This window comes from Scomber japonicus, chromosome 6 (assembly GCF_027409825.1).
Source record: "Scomber japonicus isolate fScoJap1 chromosome 6, fScoJap1.pri, whole genome shotgun sequence".
Lineage (NCBI taxonomy): Eukaryota > Metazoa > Chordata > Actinopteri > Scombriformes > Scombridae > Scomber > Scomber japonicus.
The window spans coordinates 23,492,116-23,513,492 of record NC_070583.1 but is presented as its reverse complement, the minus strand read 5'-3'; the positions used below and the strand labels follow the sequence as shown (position 1 = coordinate 23,513,492).

Below are 21,377 nucleotides of genomic sequence, written 5' to 3'. Positions count from 1 at the left end.
GCAGCAGACAGCTTACTGCAAGGCAATGATGGTGGTGCAGCTGCTAAGTACATATCAAACGTGTATCATAGGACTTAAATTAAAAAATCAGAACAATTGAATTATTGTAGTTTAAAATCTTTTCTATGTTGTCATGTATGAAAACACCCAAAATTACTCTGAGTAGACTAGTTGACTGCTTTAAGTTAATAATTTACCCATTTGTATAGGAATTATTCTGTTCCAGTCTTTTTGATCCATATAAGCCTTTTATGACTGTAACTGTGATCACTATAAGCACTTTCCACTGTATTTGAATTGATGAGTCTATAAAGAACTCCACCTTGTGTAATGTGGAGAAAGTAAATAGTTGAAGCTGTTGATTCATTACATTACTTTTTTCAGTAAACAGAGATTTAGATTGTAAAATAAAGGCCAAGTGGAGCAGCAGTGGTTAGCACTGTTGCCTCACAGCAAGCGGGTTCTGGGTTCGAATGCACAACTTTTATGTTGAATTATATTCATTATAGATTAATAGTCCAATTGCTTTGTTATTAACCGATTTATAATCTAATCAGATGTAAAATCCCTTTTCTCAATTAATTGATAAATTACTTTCACTAACTTATTTGAATTTAAATGGAGAAGAAAAAGAAATGTTCAGTGTTTTTATAACCCAAGGTGAAACCTAAAGATATTTAGATAAATCCTCACACTGGCAAAGCTGAAAAAAGCAAATGTTCGTTTCAATTACATTTTTTTTTCCCTCATTGATTCATCAACAATTTGTTTCAGCCTTATTGTTTTGTAAGATCAAAGCTAAAAACAGTCAGATGCAAGAGGGAAAAAAAAGTAAAGTCTTACAGAGAAGCTGGAACAACACAATGTAAATAGTTGCCAATTATTTTTCAATCAATTGAGCAATCATTTCAGATCAACCAGAAAACAATAAGATTCTATTCAACAAGGTATCAATGGCTCTCGTTTCTCTTGTATTTTTGTAGTAACTGTCTTCTGTAAATTCTTTAACCTAATATGCTGTTGGCATTCATGTTTGTTTTTATGTTTTAATAAAACAGAGAAACAATTGTTTGTTTTTCAGTTGCTACATCACGCAAGATCAATTTACACATAGCACAGTATACTCTGTACAGCAAGTCAAGCTAAGCTAATGACCCGCTCTGTGCGCCAGTGAGCAGATCCAGCAAGACAGCTGGGGGTCGAGTGTCTTGGCTGAAGGGCACTTTGACAGTGGTGGATGAAAGGAGGCCAACTGCTACTCAACAAAAGGGATGAATTCCTCCCCTCCTTAGACACTCAACTCCTAATAAATTTGGTTTCAAGTCAGTTACTAATTAAATTCAGTTAATAACTCAGCTAGTAATCCTTCCACATCTTTTTTTCTCTCCAATCATTACAGCACAGTGAAACATTTAAGTGGAATAATAAGGCATACTTTTCACAAGGCTTCTGTGCTCAAGCTTGTTGGCTTCTGGCTGTCATAATTACTGCATCCAACTACAGTATATGCTGTGTGGGGCCTGTACAAATACTGAAGACATGATAAGACAGACAGATGAAATGTCCACTTGGCCTTGTGTGACTAAATGAGCCTGTGGTGAATGTCTGTGGTTGATGGCATCAAGACCTAAAAAAAACATGATAAATAGCAGCTAAGCCTGAGAGTACATGGGGAAACATCAGCTTGACCATCTCTAAATGTGCTGTTGCCACCTAATGGACAACTGCATCTGCACAGTTAGATGGAGGAAAGGCAGATGCTGCAGTCAGTTTTTCACAAAAAAAGAACACACTATAGATTTAACGACAAATTGGAAACCTATGTAAAATAATCTCAAAGACAGTGAGGTCATACTGCACATGCATCCTAACAATGCACTAAGACACCAGATTAACCCAAGTTCAAGACAATTAGTGCATAGTGCAACATTCTTATTTGAAAAAATTAACACCATTTCCCCCTCTGCAAGATTAATTAGTGTGACATGTGGTAAAGGACACAACTCAGCTTTCCACATAAGCACACTGGAAAGTGCTGAGCAGCACCGCTAATACACTGCATGAGTGTAACAGCCAACCAGGGATAGACAATTCATTTGAGGAAATCCCATAGGTGTTCACCTAAACACAATCAAATTAAGGCAACTCCACATGAGTAAAACAATGTTTCAGCAGCCTTGGCTGTAAAGTAAAGCACATCTTTGTTCAGATGGGGGTTCTTCTGAGCAAGAATTAAAAACAAATCATGAGAAGTTTAACTCATTAAAGCATTAAGCATATTAGAGTCTTGATGATGCACCCTTTAAATAACAGTGACATATGTGCCAGTGACTTTAGACCTGTTTTTTTTTGGTCAGTAGCGCAATCGCTTTCTCCTGCCTCAAAATAGCAATGCGCCACCAATGCGCCTGACCACTCCTCATTCTGAGACCAACACACCCATAGGCGCACAGACTGGTGCAAGTGCATTTGCTATTAAGATAACGTGGGCGCAGGGTGAGAAAATGACAACTGCGTCGGAGGAAACTAACAAAGACACATGCGCCACGCCCGCCATCCGCTGTGCGCCGACCGCAAGATGGGGCCCATTAAGTGCGTATTAACTTTCCTACAGCAAATGTAGAAGAACACTAGCTCTTTCAATCATTCATCGTCAGGCACTCATGTAGGTATATTGTTTAAATTTATGCAGAGTTATGTTTTATTGTGTTGTTGTGCTATTTTTGGCTCAGAGAAGGTGTATCCATCATTCTAGCAGCACCAGGCCTGAGGGCAGCAGACTCTATATTTTCCCCACAAGTTGCAGCCTTGATGAGTGGAGCGCCGTTATGTAAGGTTTTTCTCTGCACATAAATGGTCATGAAAATTTAACACTGCTATTATGTTATTCAAGGTTGCTTTCTCATAATATCAGTGCCAGCAAAGTTGCACGTACTAACTGAGCTGCACCGTATTTGTCAATGCTTGTGTTCTTTGACATGTCATGTAATGTGAGGTGGAAAGTGTCATAGTGTAAATAATAATTGCACTGTGAAAATGTATGTAATTGCGTACAACCTACTGCACTTGTCTTAAAGGCAGGTGTAATTATCAGCAATTTTTGGGTCAAAGAAAAAGGAATTTTTCACAGGGCTGATAAATCTCCGACAGTTGTGGGACACTAAGGGAAAAAAGTAAATTTTGAGAGCTGCCTGAGACCAAGGCTTATTTATCATCATCATGACAAAACACATCATGTATTCAACAGCTAGCAGTCTCCCAATGAAAACACTACCAACTAGACATCACTTCTGTAGTGCAGCCTTAAAATATAGACACATCACTATGTCAGCTATCCTCTCTGTGTCAGCTATCCTCTGATTGTTATGCGGCCATGCCTCATAACAACCTTGTCTTCCCTGTGGTTCCCACTTGGGTTGACTTGCATAGAGAGTAATAAGGCAGCTCTGGCTTCTTTCCGTCTGTGACTTTTAAACTGTTCATTAGTGAATGCCTGCGAACCTGCAGCAACCCATTGTCCAAGGAGACCTGCATGGGCCCACCCCTCTTCTGCAGTGGATAAACCAACACAAGGATTTAGGCATCATTATCTCTGGTTGTCCAAGTGAGAAGTGACTGGAGAAAGTGGAGCACAATCTTCTTACATTAAATAGAAGAGAGCACAAGAAAAAGCCAATGCAACACTGAGGGGTGTGGAAACATGATTCAGGACTTAATAGTGTTCAAGTAAAAGAAAGCAGAGGAACCAGGGGTGGTCAGGATAATAAAGCACTTTCTATCACTATGCAAATAAAAAAATAATCCCATTACAAAAAAACTTAACAGCAGTTCACAGTAGTTGACATTTTTAGCATTGAAATAAATTAAAATATTCAGAGAGAAGCTAAGGGCATGTGCTAAAACTATCCTCAAGAAATTACCGTGAGCCAAGACAAGATATCTGATTAAAGAGGCACATTTGTGGTTCGCCTTCTCTTTCTCACCGGCAAAGTAGAGTCACATTTCACTGCGCTGATTATGCAGATTACATCTTCTGATCATGTATAAATACTTTCAGCTTCATTTGTCAAAGCAGAATAAGAAACTGAACTGGTTTTGTCGCAAAAAATAAATTTGAGTGGCGTACTGTCTTTCATTTCATTTTTCTGAGCAGAACGGGCACTGGTATTGGAAGGTAAATAAATGAAAGTCTGGATGCTATCGATTGGATCCGCACTCGCAAATACAGACATTTGCCTTCACGTCAGAGAGGAGGGGGCAGACGAGACCTGTTTGAGGATCTATAAGGAGGACAGATCAATCAGTGTGTCTCAGTGCAGGCGTATCAGCCCCCTCCCAGTCCCACTCTCTCTTTTGGCCCATGTGAGCCCTGCCTCATCTATCAATCATGTGCCAGCAAGCACCACTTCATACCGCAATCTAAAAATGTGCCTCTATAAGCCTTGACATCACACACATAGCCAGGTGATGTCTTTGTTTAAAAATGGCCACATGTTTGGCAAAAAGGAAAACATATAGGTAGAGGTGCAATGATTACAATATAATAATAATAATAAAACTACTTTGACAATCAAATAATCTTAATTTTTAATGGGGAAAAAATAGCAAAACTTGCTGGTTCAGGCTCTCAATGGGAGGATTTGATGCATTTCTTTATTATACAGGATAGCAGACTGAATAGGTTTGGATTTTGGACTTATTTCTGGTTATGTTATAAACCAGAGAGAAACAATAATTTAGGAAGTAATACATTGAAAAATTGAAACATGAGCCTGAAGAAAAGATGAAAGCTGGAGTGTTAAATGACTCTACTGCTTTGCAAGAAAAGCAACAAAGAAGGAAAAATCTTAAAGGAATAGAGACACATGACTTAATTACTGTCTTAGTATCTTATAACTAATTTGCATATATTTGGTTGTGTTACTTCTAATTTAAGTATAGAGAAATAAGCATGCACACAACACAACCTCTCTGATTTTAAAGATAAAGATATCTTGGCTAATTGCCACATAACCATAAAGTCAAAGCAAAGATGAAATAACATAATACACACACCAACCAAACACACACACACACACACACACACACACACACACGCTTTACACACAAACAGAAAATAAATGGCACAATCAACATAATCACAGAAAAATGAGTCTGGATTTCATTTCATCTGGAAAGGCGATTAGGGGAGTAAAAAACACATTTCCACAGATTAAGTATGATTTCCATTTATATGTAATGCTTCGCTGACGCACCCCCCCACACTGTAGCTAATGGGGGAAAGCTAATCTTGATAATGAGAATCAGAGCATGCACTACCCCAACTTGAGAAATGGAAACTCCCCATTTAAATCCTTAAGAGTTCTTCAATTTCATCAGCAACACTTGTGTGAGAAACGTTAGCTTCCAGTGGATGGCATTAATAAAAAAAAAGGCCCTCTGGCATAAATGTATAGCATGTTTCAAACCTGCTATAAAAGCACTTTGTCATTAGTATACAATTGCAGAGACAAATAAGCAATTTTCTGCACTGCATTATCTATTAACTTACCAGCCTCTGAGCTTATATGCCTCAGGGATGTCTGGGTTGATCATCATGGTGCTGCTGAAGGATGCAGAGAGTGACCGACCTCCAAAGTCTGAGAGCTTCGCCCCCTTAATGGCTACAATTGGCTGTCCAGAGCCATCAAACTTTTCTGCCTATACAACACAAGAGATATAGACAAAGGTCACACAATCAATTACTTTGTTACTTTATTGTCTGGATTGAATCAGGTTAGTTTTGCTAAAAAAAAAAAAAAAAAAAAAAAAAAAAAGGAAGGAAGAAGATATGAGTCTACAGCCACGCTTGTGCCTCTGTGAGTCTGATACTTTAGCACAGTGATACTTTGAGTGAAACATTCATATCAAAGGCTTAACATGCTGATGTTTGGCAGGTGTAATATTTAATGCGCGGGCAATCCTAATTTAGTGTTTTAGTATGCTAACATTAGCAAGAAACAGCAAGTACAGCTGAGGCTGATCCGTATGCCATTAGTTGACCTGATGATGGCGCTAAATATAAAGTCTCTGAATCACCAAAGTTATTATTATTCATTCTGAGAGGAAGAGCAATGTCTACCAAATTTCAAATGTCAACCTCATGGTGATGCTTGAGGAAAAGTCAACAAGTTAAAAAAGTCAGTTGTATTCATCGTCTGGGAATCATGACCGTGTGTACAAACTTTTCGGCCAGTCTATCTTGATATTATCTCCCTGTATATGACATTTTTGATAAGCTGGTGACACTAGAAGAAAAGTCTAAAATAAACAAAGTCAGTAGGATTCCTCCCAAGTTTTCCTCTTATTAAAAATCCAAAGCAGTCTGGACACAAAGTGGTGTGCCGTCTGATTGCCAATAGAAAGGCAGACATCTCAATATCTACATCCTTTTAACAACAAATCCGATTTCACATTTTCTGAAATTTTTTCTAGTTATTTCTATTCTGAAAATACCATATAATTGTTTTTTTCCCCTCTTTAGTAGTTTTTTCTAAATTTCAATTTCCCAAATGTAGCATTCAGTGCTCCTCATAACAACCTGAGGACACCGAATGAAAAACAAAAGGGATGAGGGTGAGGTGGGGGGAGTATAGCCTTCGGAGAAATGGTAAAATATCTCCAACACTTGCTGTTTGGCATTGCCATTGTTCTTTATAAAACTATACATCTTGTGTACCTCTGCAAGACCCTCGGGAAAAGGGGTATCTGTCGAACAAACAAACAGAACACTGTGCTTCATGTCAGGAGGAAAGAAATGTTGGCGAACTCAGCACAGTCCCTCTGAGCCACAGGTAAAAATCAACTGTAGGAGCAGTTACTTCATCACCCTCTGACAGGATATTCAGTCAAACACATTCACCCACATCTGCCTCCACTGAACCCTGCACACATTGTTGAAAGGTCGCATGGCATCGAGGTAGTCAAGTGATCCTCAAATGTGTAAAACAATCTTTTTAATTAATTAAACACCTTTCTGACAGTCGCACCTAAACGCCTCATGAACGCAGCCTTTATTGCAGGTTTTTTATATTTTTCCAGGTACTCGTCTTCATGTTCACTAGCTTTTGTTCAGCTTCTATCTGTTCAAAATTCTCTAATCAAAAACGGTTGTTCTCTGATGAAAGTTACCGTTTGTGAGGATGTGTTCTCAGAAGAAAGCTTAACCATTACTACAAGCATGTCCATGCATTAGAAGACTGGTATTGATTTTCAGCACCCATTTAACAAGCTCCAGACACAACACCTCTTTCCCCATTACCCATTCCCATTTTACTCCCAGTTTAATGCATATACTCACTTCCTCTCCCCACAGTGTGACAGACACCACCTTCCCAGACATGTCCATCAGATTGAGTGTCCTCTTGGATACCTCACGGTTTGTCTTGGTAGTGAGACGGGTCACCTCATCCACAGTCTTGCACACTCCAATCACATCTGTAAAGAGATTATCATGAATCAGTGCTGCACATTAGCAGAAGCTGCTGCTCTATTTTTCTATCCACACTTTGATTCAGTCTGAAGTTGATTATATAGGATAACACTATGACCATGTGTGGTTTCTTTTTCCAGAAAAAAAACACATTTACCCACATATACATATCATAAATATTGATTGTGGCGTTTACAGACAAGGTCACTCTGGGTCCCATGGCTTTCCAGCACAAATTGGCTCTTGGGAAATAAGTGATTCACTCATTTCAAGTCAGGTGTGAGGTCACTGGCCTGTATAACAGTCACTTGCATCCATAATGCAGGAGAAAATCCATTTAATAGGTTTTAATTGTTTCTACAAATGCACTTCATCAAGAGCCATCAAGCACAATAGAGCCATCTCGTTCAAAGTGCAAGAGTGGATTCATCAACATTACTGCTACCTCAACACTCCATTGAAGGTAATTAAAATTATTATAATTCACAATAAAAAAAATGTAACATTTATGCCAAATGGTATGTGGGAGAGAATTTACTTAAACAGCGGTACAGGCTGCTGTCTTCATTAAAAGTAATTACAAGCAGACTCCTTATTACTTTTACCTATGACAGCATGTTCTTATTTTCTCATTGGCTCTGCCATAGAACCCAAAGTCAATCTGCACTACAGGCTAATACTGTCATCAGTATTAATATAACTTTTATTTCTGCCCCTACACTGTACCTACTTCAATTTTCAAGCATACTTTACTTCCTGCTACAAAATCTATCCTCTGCTTATGAAGGCTTATTATGTTTGGGAATACCTCAGTAGGAGACAGGCTTTGAGTGTTGGTTGGTTCCTTCTTTTCGTTAAGTAGAGTGCTTCAGAGAATTAAGATGCGTTTAGGCATCACAAATCCCAAGCCCTCCATGAAAAAAACAATTAAATTCTACACCAGAAAAAAAGAAACCCAAGCCACCTGTAATTTGGTACACAATACATTCACTGATTGGCTATTATGACTATCCTTTGCACTGTGTTACACAACTCTGATCTCTGTTCATTTGTTAAGAGGACAGATACATAAGACAATTAAAACATATAAGCAAATGAACTGGCAAACATGGCTACAATTCAAACAGCTTATTTTAGAAACATTGTGCCACTACACAGGGTTGCTGCACACTTTTTGAAATCAAATTTAATGCTTTAAGATCTTCTTAAGACCTCAACAGAGGATTTAATATCCTTTCCACAGCTCAATTAATGCATGTTAGGGCTGAGCTTTATGGTCGAAATCCATTTGACTAATGTGAATACTTTTCTGGATATTTTTCTATCTCCACAAAACAATCATATGCAAAAATCACATAAAGTAATCAAATTATTGAGAATGCAATTAACTGTGCCCCATAACATAAAACTGAGGGTTTTAATGTAAAATTTTAATTACAATTTTCTTGGACTTGTTAACTGAAAAATTGAAACTTTTATTTAAAAACTGGTAAACAACAGGCTGTTGTGGTCATTCTCACCCTATCAGAGCAGGTTAAGACACACTCACCCAGAGGCTCCAAAGATACAGTATGTCTACTTTTCATCCACTTTAACAGACCATTACATTTGTAAACACCAGTCAAGCGGTCACCAAATGAAAAATGTGCTCCTCTCCTTCATGTTGGCCATTGTGGCTCTGCACTACAAACATTACTATCCAGATTGTGGCAACTATCAGAAATAACAGAGGGCTTTGTGCCACCTCTCGACCCCCCTGGCCAACTGTCTTTAACTGAGCATCATCTGTACTGTTTTGTGTGGTTCTTTAATCCTATTACCTTTATGAGAGCAGGTGGCGGCCTGTGGAGAACCAGTCGAAACAAGAAAAAAAAATAGAAAAAGGAAGACCTGGACTGAGTCATGACCGAAAGCCAAGCCACATTTAAACAAGTGAATCCTGTGGGTGGATATTTCTCATGCAACTAGGCATCATCTCAAAATGTAAGACAATCTATAACCTTTAATTCTAAAAAACTTATTTTAAGACTTTCTAAGGATCTGAAGGAATGAGGTATAAGAAAAAACTGAGTGTGAAGCTCTGCCATAAACCACTGTGTCCGCACAGCCTCATTCTGAGTAACAGACATTAAACAGTTTGTTAGGAAAGGTTTCTTAATAGAAAAAGTCTAAATCATAGTCTCAAGTGATGTAAATTATGCTTCTTTGTTGATGTACATGATGTGATGATGATTACATGTCTGAGAAAACAATGAATCACTATGTTCTGATTAGCATTGTACTTGGAGAGTTTTAAGTGAACAGTTTCTACTCATTTATTCCACCCACTGTTTAACCGTAGAAATATCTACACGCACTTGTAATAATTAACAAGTATTTTGCTCTTAAAGCAGCCACAAACCTTGAGGTTTACCAATCCAACATAACTTAAGCTGTCAGATGATTCATTTTCTAAGACGGACATCAAGTTTGGGCTGAAATCAGGAGATTTGTTGGCTGATCAAATTGATTAAATGTTCAGGCTTTATGGTTGATTTCTTACAACATTCTGTGTTTATTTGCAGTTGAGGCTGCTCAGTATTTTGGACTCAATATACAGTCTGGGCAAGAAAACGGATAGATTACAGGTATCTAGAAACTCGATGACAAGGGTTGAGTTGACAAAAGACCCGTACAGATGATAACTTGTGCTCCTTACCAACAATGGCGTCCTTTTCTCTGCTCTCCAGGTCACTGATGGAGACAAAATCACACTGCACCATGGGAACTTCACCACTGTCTTCACAGGGGATGACAGTCGACTCTCCATTGAGTGTCATCTCATAGTCATTCTTCACTGATGTGTACTGCTTGTTGGCGATCTTTAGGGAGCCCTTGGAGACATAGTAGACCTGGCCCATGCAGATGGATGAACCACGTGTTAATCAGAGATCAGGGGAACATTTCACCTGACTGAATGGTGCAAACAAGATACGACTTCAGACAGTCGGGGGATCAACAAAGGCTGGCAGATGATCATAAGCCGCTTATTGTATGCGTACAGTGCAGCCAGATGACTCATTCATAGTCTCTGTGGTTTTAACTCACAAAGTACTGGCAGCTGTTGTTAGAACAGTCTGCAGCCAAATCTGTCTTTCATAATGCAGTGAAAGACAGTTTTGGCAGATAATTAGAACATACTGATTCATTATCTGGGGGAAGGTCTCACCTTGCCAACCTCGATAAGGCTGAAGAACTTGTCCACCTCTTGGTTGAAACCAGTCACTCTAATTTCTCCCTTTAAAAAAATGAAAAATGTGGTTTACATCTAAGCACAGTGCAGGATTTCCAACATAAAGACACAAAAATATTTGTATACAATTTTACACTCACAGTCTCATCCACAATCTCCATTGAGAAAAGTTTTCCATCACCACGAGAGTTGCTCCATGTACGGATACTGCTCTTGTTGGTGACACGAGCACGAATTGTCCACCTTTGGGATGAAGACAGATTTTAGGTTATTCCTGTCAGTATTGTTCATTTTTAGAGCACCTTATGAACCCAGACTCTACCTCAGTCAGATATGCATTTATTAATTCATTCATTCATTCATTTACCGTATTGTCAATCTGCACCCTAGTGCCCATTAGGATGTAATGCATCAGTTACTTGCCTCCTCTCCTCAAGGAGGTTTTTCAGGGACATTTTGGGTACTCATAGTAGACAACACACAGGTGTTTCTAATGACATTAACATGAGCTCCACAACATTTCAGTATGCCAGCTCTGTACTGGCATTCCTCAACAGAGCGTAGTCATTGGTAATTAACTGAATACAGGTGTTACTAATAACATTACTATGTCTTCTGTGAGAAAGGCCACAACTGTTTAACTAGGCTTTGACACTTAAAAAAATAAATGTATACATCTTACAGAGTATCCACAATAATATCATTGCATTTTTATTATACACAATAACTACAATACAGCCCAACTGGATTTTTGAGGCTTATACCAACACTGATATTTACATATATATTTTCAATTTATAATGTATTGGCTAATTGTTTTTTTTTTCCTTCGTTTACATAAAACACATTTAGAAATGGTACTCAAACTTAAAAAAAATTCAATTACATATTTTTTGTTTTTCTTAACAAAATGTGACAGTACTGTGAAACACATTTTGCTATCAATCATCATTTTGCTATTTGTGAGTGCTCTCTGGTGGGCAAACCATGCAACTGAGACACTTTTTTAAAACGGCTTTAAATATATCTTTGTACATCTGTTCTGCAAATTACTTTTTTGTGTCTTGTTACATCAGCCTGGTCGATTTATTGGTCCAACTCTAATATACAGCAATCTCGAAAGAGGCTCCACAGGCTTAACTATTGATATGTGCATGTGGTCATATTCTGAAAAGTGTATTGCAGTTCAGCAGGCTCTTATCACTGTTTATAGCTTGAATTACTGTAGAAAGATTCTGCTTTCTAGAAGTCTTCTATAAACTAGATAATATTATCCCTCTGACGTCTCAAGCACCATACAGGGGTGTCACAAAATAGCTATACCTTACAAAATACAATACAATACAACACAACAAACTAATGCTTTAAATGGCCAGTGGTGATTTAGCAGCTCTCTGGCAGTCCCAACAGAACATTAAAAGCTTCACATAGGTTGTATCTGTGGCAGGTATATTTTGTACAATTGAATTAATTACTTAGATGATCAGGATTTTGTGTTCATCACCCATTTTCTTCAACGTCTAGTTTTAACATGCAACATTTGCTGGTGCTCATGTTTTTGTTTTGATTTTCTAATTATAAATGTCTGCTCTCACGTGTCATTAATGTCCCAAACAGAGCAAATATATGACCTTTTGGGCACCTAGCCCACCTCCTCTGAATAGATAACACTCACTTGGACTGATAGGGGTTGAGGCTGGCAATGGGCACAACTTTGGAGCCACCCCCAGGAGTACTGGGCATAGCTGACGTGGCCTTCTTCCCAAAATCTCTATTGAATCCTCTGTTCCCTGTTGGAGGAAATGAAGAGAGAAATAAATGATCCATGAAGAGCAGTGATGGAGAGGAGTCAAGAGAGAGGCATATACATTATTCATCAGAGACAAATTACAAAAATCCAATTTCTTTGGATTGCAACTGCTTGATCACTGTAATTATCTCACTTCATGACGGAAGTTTCATCAAAGAAAAAGCTAATGACTTAAAGTAAATTTACCACCGTAGACTCACACGTCTAGCAAAAAGAACGACTCAAACAGGAAACAAGAATCTTGTCAAACCAGGTTGTTGGAGATGTGTGATCCAGCATTTTGGTGAGAAGGATGATTCACATTTCACAGAATCAGGGCAGAGTGTGAAATGCTATAACAAACTGGAGCTGCTCTTCCCCCCAGTGCGTGTGCTGCCTGACTTTGAGATTTTCCGTTTGAACAAGCGCTGCACATTTGATTTGTGTGCGTCTCACGCGGAGGATTAGAGTTCAAAGTGTCCACTTAAGTCCTCCCACTTTGCCAACCACTGCACTTCTGGTAATTAAGCCCCCAGATCAAGCAGGACACACAGAGAAATGAACAATGACTGTGCTGATGAGGAGGGTGCTTGCCACAACCTCAATTCCCACACGGCAGATTAGAGGGATGAATACCTGCTATGACACACACAAGACGACAGCAAAACCCTTCTGACAGAGGGATTGCACATCTCTCCTGGTCCAAGTTACTTACTATGCTGTGATCCAGTGCTTATCTTTGACATGAACAACCAGCACTCCGTTTGTTCATACAGTTAATATTCTCTCCCCTGGTAGTCTGTGTTGCTACACATTTGTTTTGTTGTTTCTTTAGTTAAAAAAAGAAAGATACACACAATGTCTGATATGCAAAGGCAGAGATTGCTACTAAATGATACCAAGCATCCATTTTTTTTTAAAAAGGGGAGCTCTGGAGAAATGTGAGTGTCAGTAACACTGAACAAAACTCTTAATAAAGGGCTGAGAGAGCTAAAAATGAAAATGTTTCTCAACAGAGCTGTCAAAGTTACATCTGTCCTGTAAATCTGTAGGTCACCTAAATTGTGAAGGCAGTAGAGAAATGCTGCCATCTGGTGGTCATTATGAACTATATATGTATGCAGTATTTTTCCACAAAATCTAATTTCTAAAGAATTCATTTTTTATTTATTTATTAATGTTCACCGACTTAAAAGAAGACTAACGTTCACCTTCATTTGTATTTTGTGGCTGCAGTGGAGGGCGGGTTACAGGGTTTGGAGCCGTCTTTGTGCCTTTATTCTGACCTGCAAGAAAGGTTTGACACACAACTGCGTCATTATAACCACACAAGTGACCTACATTTCAAGCTACTATCATTAACACTCACTGTGTGCACTGCTTTAAATGAAAGATTACTGAAATTATTCAGGATGTTGCAAAAATTGTTAAATATGAAATGTGTTTTGAAGTCTTACCTTCAGAGTAAGGTGTGGGTTCTCCGATTTTTCCACCAACATCTTCAGCAGACTTGATGATATCAATTTCCAAAATGATTACCACCCTTCTGCAATAAGAGATCCTTTGTCACATAAAAGTTCATCCAGGTCAAGACATGAGAAAGGACCTGGTGCCAAAAGGGCGGCACCAAAATGCGGAGATCTGATATATTTGGAAAGGTCAAATGAATTAAAGTGGGAAAACCAGAACTGTTTTAACAGCTCCTTTTAATTTTAGAGGAGAGTTCATTAATATGTTCATATGTATGGAGATAGTTTGGAAAACCCTGATTCTTTCTGATAATGACCAACCAATCATGTTTGCTTCTATATAAAAATAAGAAATGTATAAATAAACCACTAACCGTCCATCTTTCAGTATATTGGTCACGTGCCTCTTGAGAATACAGATGCAGTTTGGGGCCAGTTTGTTCTCCTCTGCCATGAAGTTCAGCTGGGTGGAGAGCATGAAGGCTGCAAAGGAGTAGAGAGGTGAGATGAGAGCCCTGAATCATGCAGGGAAAACTCAGTTTATGCAGACACAATGACATAATTTAATCTTCTTTGTTTCACTTTATTCTATTGTTGATTCAATTTAGTGTCATCTAATTTACACAACTCTCTCATGAAGGCGAAATTAATAAGAAAAGCCTCCATAAAAGCAGATTAAAAGTCAACACTTTTAAATAAAAAATAATAACTTACACGACAGACTGTGCTGTCCATCACTCATCATCACCCGAAAGCGCGCCGGTCCGTTTCCCCCATCAATCTTGCGGATGTTCTGAAAGGTGATACCGTTTAATATCTTCAAGGAACAAGGTTTACCAAATACTGTGTTGGATCATGTGATTCAGCTTCATATGAAAGTATTCATTTCTGTTTTGGTGTATGTTACCAACAAAAACAAGAATAGAAAAAAAATCTAAACTACTCATACAATGAGTTAAATATTCACCAGGGTCTGTTTCCTGCTCTTGAGGATGTATATATGCAGTGTTGGGGAGTAACTAGTTACATATAATGGCATTACGTAATTTAATTACAAAAAAATGTGACTGTTACCAATTAAACCCAATCTTTTTACTTTTTACATATGATATCTTTGTTTTATATTCCAAAATCTACATGAACCAATGAATGCATTTTCAAGTGGTATATATATATATATATATATATATATATATATGTTTGTGTGTGTCACCCAACTTAATCTGCTGATTCAGTGTGTCAAATTATGACTCATGATCTTAAATGTGAATTCAGAGGATATTTCATCCAGAGGAGCAGAGTCCAGCTTTAAGTTTGCTGGATTCCTCCTAATCTGAGCAGCTGTGACTGTTCAGCACATTTTAAGAGGAGGCAAACAATACAAAGATTTTTTACATACTTGCCAGTCTAGTCAACGCTACACTGGCATTAAAGTGGCAGCAAATGATTAAAGATTGTGGGATCCTGTTACTCACCACCAACTGAAGCACTGCGTCGTTGCCACCGTTGCCATTTGACAGAGCCTGAAAATACACATTTTTAGTTAATTTATATTATAACAATGTTTGGTCTAGAAATTGGGGAAATATTTTATTTCTAAGCTGCCTAACACTCAACCTTAACCATTAACCAACGCTGACGACAAAAGGAACCAGTTTTGCAGGTAATGTAACATTTAGACAACATTTAGTAAACGTTAACGTTTTAAATGACATTACGTGATAATACAAACAAATGATTGCTAGCCTCCACAGCTGAACAAAGACTGAACAATCTTTAACTTCGGCTGTTTTTTGTGATGAAAATCGTATTTTAGCGTTTTAAACACACTGCAAATATTCAACCTTACCTCTATCGCACCCTCTGACAGTTTCGTCATGTTTGCTGATAAGTTATTTAGCTACAAAAAAGAGAAAATTACTGATACTGCAGCACAGTCAAATCTTTGCGTCTAACAGTGACAGTACACAGTGAATTGTGTCGGTGGCGCCAACTGCTTGGACAAACGCGCCAAGCTTCGTGTTTACCGCTCTAGTTTCCGTTTCCTCTCACTGACCTGACGTCTGTTTGCTGTTTGAGCAGTGCGGTGATTTTCAGGCTCGGAAAATGCTGTAAAACTGAACTCAGACCAGCCGCATGAAATTCAGCGCCAAAGACGATCTGACGTCACGCGCGTAATGCGATGCATTCAGGATATGCAGAATAATGGGAGATTTCATACACCGCCATAACAAATCTTTTTTCTTTTTTTTTGAAAGCATCAAAACCAAATAAGGGTTGTATTAATAAGAAAGTCAAGGCATACTTTCAAAACTTTAGGATAGTGGAGTTCTCAATTTTCGCAGTTAGTTAACCATTTTTGACAAAGTTAGGCCTACTAAAGTATTTTACCTCAAAGAATAATGTTTTGACAGTGTTGGGGAGTAACTAGTTACACATAAGGAGGTAACGACATTTAATTACAAAATAAATGTAACTAATCCATTACAGATGCTGAGAAAAATGTGTAATTACATTATAGTTACTTATGAAAATGTTGATGATTACATCTGATGTCAGACTTTGAAGATTATGCTCAGAATGAGTGTTTTCCCCATTTTTTAAATATGTATCATGTTACATCTTGAAAATTTTAAAAGTAATCAAAGTAATCAAATATAATAAGTTGCATTACTTTGATTTAGTAATTGAAATAGTTACGTTACTTATTATATTTTAAATAGGGTAACTAGTAAACTAAGAAACTAGGAAATAAGGATATACTATTGTGAACAAAGTTGATCATAATCAATCAAAAAATAACACTTAAAAAAAGCAAACATATTTCCAGAGAGAAATTAAGTAACTTAAACCCCAAAAGTTGCTGATATGTGGCTTTGCCCCTATTACATTTTTGCTTTGCAAGGCAGCTGAATTTGCAAGGTCATATGTGTCACAAACCATCTTAGGTTTAGGTTAATTATAATGTTCCGTGTCCTCTGAAATTAATCAAATTACACACAGAATACAATGGAATGTTTCTCATCCACGATGTGTTAAATTAAAACTCAAAAACATGATGTGTTGCGATTCAAATCAAATTTATTCATTAGATAACACCTTTCAAAATTCCATTAAATACACACTTATGCATTTATGCACATTTTGACATATTGAAAGTCTCAAGTGTAGGCTAATCAAATAACTCAAAGATGATGAGATTTAAAGGGGTATAAACAACTTCTTATTGTTACATGTAATTTTTAGAAGGTTTTAGAAGAATTGCTCATCATCTAAACCAATAAATTTGTATTTAATATTACATGTTTTCAGTGGATACTGGGCTCCTGTATATTCTATAATGAAACAGGGAAACAAATGAAGCATCTGTCCTCACACACATTTTTGATCCAGCTAAGTGATATTGTACACTTAATCCGTACAATCATACAGGTCTTGGTCTGGGTTTTCCCTGGGACGGTTGTGCAGGCATTAGTCCCTACTTAGGTGGGGGTCCGAATGAGCCCATGTAATGCTTGTCAAATGGGTATCCTACTTTATCCATGCTTCCAAATTCTCCTCTCTGCAAAACAGGAGCTCCGGGGTTAGGGTTGTTGATGACACCCATGAAGATTGGTACTTGAGTCTTATCATCCAAAAGGGCAAAGAGGAAGGGTTGGCTGAGGTGGAAAATAGGGTTGGATGCCCGTGAGATGACCACAGTGGTGGCTGCAGCAGCCTCTGCACCGTCCTCATTTAACTCCATGCAGGATTTATGCAGCACACTGGACACCAGCAGGTGGCCATCTGCCATGTTGGCTAAATTGGGACTAGAAAACATATCTCCAAGGCCTAACACACAAAAGAAAGTATTAGGTCAATCTTGAGATATACATTTCATCAAGTAATTAGAATTTATATCTAATTTGTTTTTCCTTATAGCAGATTTTTTAACCTCTTACCCAATTTGGTAAAAACATCCTGTAGCTCTTGAGCATATTCCAGTTTGAATTTGGGGACTCTAACTTGAACAGCCCTTTCCTTGGGCAGGCGATTATAAAGGTCGGAGATATTCAGCTTTGCAGCAAGTGAAGACACGTTGACCTGGCCGGACAAAGGCATGACCACTAACAAGCTCATGGAATTTTGGAATGGGAAGCTTGCTACCTGCACAGGAAGAAATGGTATTGGGATAAAGATGTAACTATGTTTAACTCAGGAGCATTATAGATTTTAATTCCAAACTGTGTGTTTGATAAGAGGTACATGTATTGTATATAGAGCACAGTGAAGACTGCATGATTTAAGATAACTTACCTGAGCCTCCAGTTCATTATCAATAAATAAACTCAAGGGATGTTTAGCATCTTCCATCACCTCAACATCAACCATGTGTTTTTCATCAAGGTAGAACACACCTCTGGAGGTGAAGCGTGGGTCAAATCGAGCTTTCCATTCTCCTGTGGTAAACATTGAAATGTAGTCTTAATTTTATCAAGGGTCAGTCAGCTTTTATACCACCTCAGAAGTTATTTCATCTAGAGTCTTGGGAAGTATTTCTCAGTAAACATGATATGCTTGAAAAGATGCTGAACATAAATATGACAACATTTTATTTACCTTTGAAATGGACAGCATTGATGAGCATTAGGAGCAAATTGGGTGGTAAAGCAGATAGAAATTCAGTCATCTTTCCATTTGTTGCCTTCTCTACCCAGTCATTTATCTGTTGCAGGCTCTCTAGAACTGTTGGTTCTGACTCATACAACCGCTGGGATTCCTGGACGAAGTCTTGCTTCGGCTGAAACCCTACAACGCATAATAAGCACAATCTCTCAGACTCTATTTTTCTTAAACCTGACGTTAAGGTCATCTTTTATAATTTGCAGGAAACAAGAAAACGAATGTCACTGTTATCAGGACCTGTGTAGTGTCAGCTTTTAGCATAGTTTAAAAAATACACTTTAAAGCCTTATTCTGCAAGGCAGTAACCTTGGTTCAGGAAGATGCGTGTAGCAATTTGCAGGTCATTGTTTCTGAGCTTCTCTAAGACATTATGCAGAGACTCGTGGTAGCAGGCGAGAGTGTTTTCGTGAAGATGATGCATCAGCAGCTCCTCCGTCTCATTAACTGCCCCTGTAAAGAAGAGAAGTGCAATAACAGGATGAAAGCAGTGACAGTCTCCAGGTCTCCAGACAACTATAAAATAGGACAAGTTGCTGACACAAATTAATCAAATGTGGTAATGAAACATGCATGGAAAGCAAGCTTCTTAGGTGCATTGTGTCAACATGTAAAAGGTACAACACAACATGCTTACCTAGAGCAAGTTGGGAAAGCGCTAATGATATGCTGAAAGGAGATATGATGACATTTGGTTGCTCTGGCGTTGTCTCCAGGTTCTGCAGCAGCTGTATGCCCAGTTTCTGTATGGAAGCAGCAATAGCTTCTATGGACTGTGGGCTTCGGCCACCAGAAAGACAGCCCTGATCTTGCTCTTCCTCTGATGACCCCCCATTGGGCCTAGTTATGTTTGTTGTGAATTCAGGTGCGTCTGTGGTATTTGCAGCGTCTGGTTGTGATGTACTTTCATTTTCTACTCTCTAAAGGTGGAGAAAAATGGATAAATTTTAAGCCCAATGAGAGTTTTCCTCATTTTACTTGCTGTGAATCTAGATGTCCATAACACAGCTTTGACATACAAAGCACAATGGACAAAAACAAAAAGCTTTTATTTATAAAACTATTTATTTTGGCACCTTACATTTATGGGGTGGCTGGGCATCAAAGGAATAAGGGGCACCAATGGGATTGACTCATCTTCTGCCACCTCAGCATTCTGTTAAGCACAAAGACAATATAAGATATTAAAACAATATGTACTATTATATAATCTTTACTATTTACAATTACACATTTGTAATTATCTAGCATGATTCTAATAGTGATTTAAAAGCAATATCAATGGCTTACAGTCACTCCTTGGCTGCAGAGACAGATGACCAGGAGTGTCAGACTAAGGTCCATGTCCTTACGAAGTAGCTGTAAAAGAAAGAAATTATGTTCCCAGAATAAAATGTTTGGCCCATTCACTTTTATGAAACAATAAATATACATTTTCTTCTTCAGACCCATTCAGTATATCGTGCAATATATCAATATCACATTTTTCCCCTCCTGTTGTAGTTATAAGCTTGTATAAAAATCATTAAACATAACATTCTCACCTTTGTTTATAGTATCTTTGCTGTATTGTTTGCAGGTATCAAACACTTTACTTAGTCACACACTCTTATAAGGGAGCCCAGATCATCTGGAAATATGCCTAAAACATAGGAGACCCATGAAAGACGTTGTAGACTGTGCTCCTAAATTTCCACACAGAAACTGCAGTGCAAGTGTCTGCTTTCAGGATGTCTCGAAGCACATCCTAATATTCCAGATTTATTGCTCAATAAAACATTGTTTCAGGCTATGTGCTCAGTGGGACTCAAAACCATTTAGATGTAGCAGTGAGTTTTTTTTGAGTATCAGTGCATTGTGGTGTCTACAAATGTTCTGTATTAAAATCTGCATACATTTCCAAATGTAAAACAAGATGACACAAATAAATAGTTTTATGTCAAAAGTATGAACTGTGTTACAGCCTCTATCACAGACCTGGCACAAAGACGAAAAATCTCTGAATTACTGAGTAATATCTACCATATCCCAATAAGTATTCAAATGAGTCAAATATACAATAGTTTCCCAATAGGTTTCATCAAAATATTTGATCTTACCTTAAATTTAAAATAGAAAAAAAACTGCTGTCTTGTCCAAAAAAGGAGCGACTAAGTGACTGTGGATGGCAGAATTCCTCCGAGTAAAAGATTGGCATTTGCTCAGCAAACAGTTAAAGATCAACTTACATTGATTGGGGCCTCATTTAAGCCACTATTTGTTTGTAAATGTGGCTACTGAAGCTCATCTGGGGTTAAATATTGAAGCCTAACGGGCTTAGCTATTTTGCATGTCAGTGGGCAGGTAAAAATATCATGACACAACTAAACTCCTTCGACAGGAAACATGACAGCTTAATTTCAAAAGTGTGGTCAATCCAAGTCTGGGTAAACAAATAATTGCCAATACTAGTTAATGCACTTGATGGAGGGACCAGAAAACATTTCCCAGAAACCCCAGGCTTTTAAATACACACCACATTAACACAACACATGGTCTTTCAGTCTAGAAGTTGTAGTTATAATTTGTGACCAATATTTACTTGGAATGAAAGAAATAAAGAAAAATAAACTATTCAACTGGTTTGGTCACATTTCACCTCGAGGCAAAAATGATATCTTCTGGATCACATGACAGCAGCTGACAAACTCGTCTGCAAACACAAGAGGGGACTTTGTCCAACATGAGCTGTAGTGACTCAGACCAGAAGGCAAG

The 21,377-nt window shown here is 38.0% G+C and overlaps 2 protein-coding genes across 3 annotated transcripts in view; both read right to left on the bottom strand.

Moving 5' to 3' along the window:
- Positions 1-15,840, bottom strand: part of rpa1 (replication protein A1) — a 34,331-nt gene extending 18,491 nt beyond the window's left edge. Inside the window, exons 1-12 of the mRNA XM_053321183.1 lie at positions 15,811-15,840; positions 15,437-15,484; positions 14,676-14,754; positions 14,336-14,444; positions 13,950-14,038; positions 13,704-13,778; positions 12,379-12,493; positions 10,844-10,946; positions 10,680-10,748; positions 10,170-10,362; positions 7,340-7,476; positions 5,552-5,700 (exon numbers count right to left, since the gene is read on the bottom strand). Of these exons, the coding sequence (XP_053177158.1) occupies positions 5,552-5,700; positions 7,340-7,476; positions 10,170-10,362; positions 10,680-10,748; positions 10,844-10,946; positions 12,379-12,493; positions 13,704-13,778; positions 13,950-14,038; positions 14,336-14,444; positions 14,676-14,754; positions 15,437-15,484; positions 15,811-15,840 (1,196 nt within the window). The remainder of the gene's footprint in view (positions 1-5,551; positions 5,701-7,339; positions 7,477-10,169; positions 10,363-10,679; positions 10,749-10,843; positions 10,947-12,378; positions 12,494-13,703; positions 13,779-13,949; positions 14,039-14,335; positions 14,445-14,675; positions 14,755-15,436; positions 15,485-15,810) is intronic.
- Positions 15,841-17,024: 1,184 nt separating this feature from the next.
- On the bottom strand, positions 17,025-20,965 carry serpinf2b (serpin peptidase inhibitor, clade F (alpha-2 antiplasmin, pigment epithelium derived factor), member 2b). Of its 2 annotated transcripts, XM_053321268.1 has the most exons (10): positions 20,723-20,965; positions 20,168-20,265; positions 19,914-19,982; positions 19,705-19,779; positions 19,261-19,543; positions 18,933-19,076; positions 18,561-18,749; positions 18,258-18,400; positions 17,903-18,107; positions 17,025-17,792 (listed from the first exon to the last, which is right to left on the bottom strand). In XM_053321268.1, exons 3-10 carry the CDS (start codon positions 19,965-19,967, stop codon positions 17,440-17,442), a joined length of 1,446 nt encoding a protein of 481 aa, XP_053177243.1. In that variant the 5' UTR covers positions 19,968-19,982; positions 20,168-20,265; positions 20,723-20,965; the 3' UTR covers positions 17,025-17,439. The 2 variants fall into 2 exon arrangements, with proteins under 2 accessions (XP_053177243.1, XP_053177244.1); XM_053321269.1 differs by lacking the exon at positions 20,168-20,265.
- Between the last annotated feature and the right edge of the window lie 412 nt (positions 20,966-21,377).

Bases quoted from the DNA above. Each gene is read 5' to 3' on its own strand.
- serpinf2b (XM_053321268.1), bottom strand. From the start codon at position 19,967: ATGGACCTTAGTCTGACACTCCTGGTCATCTGTCTCTGCAGCCAAGGA. The intron at 19,780-19,913 runs GTAAGCCATTGA...TGTGCTTAACAG, and splicing joins TCTGCAGCCAAGGAGTGACT to AATGCTGAGGTGGCAGAAGA. The intron at 19,544-19,704 runs GTAAGGTGCCAA...CTCCACCTTTAG, and splicing joins TGCCCAGCCACCCCATAAAT to AGAGTAGAAAATGAAAGTAC.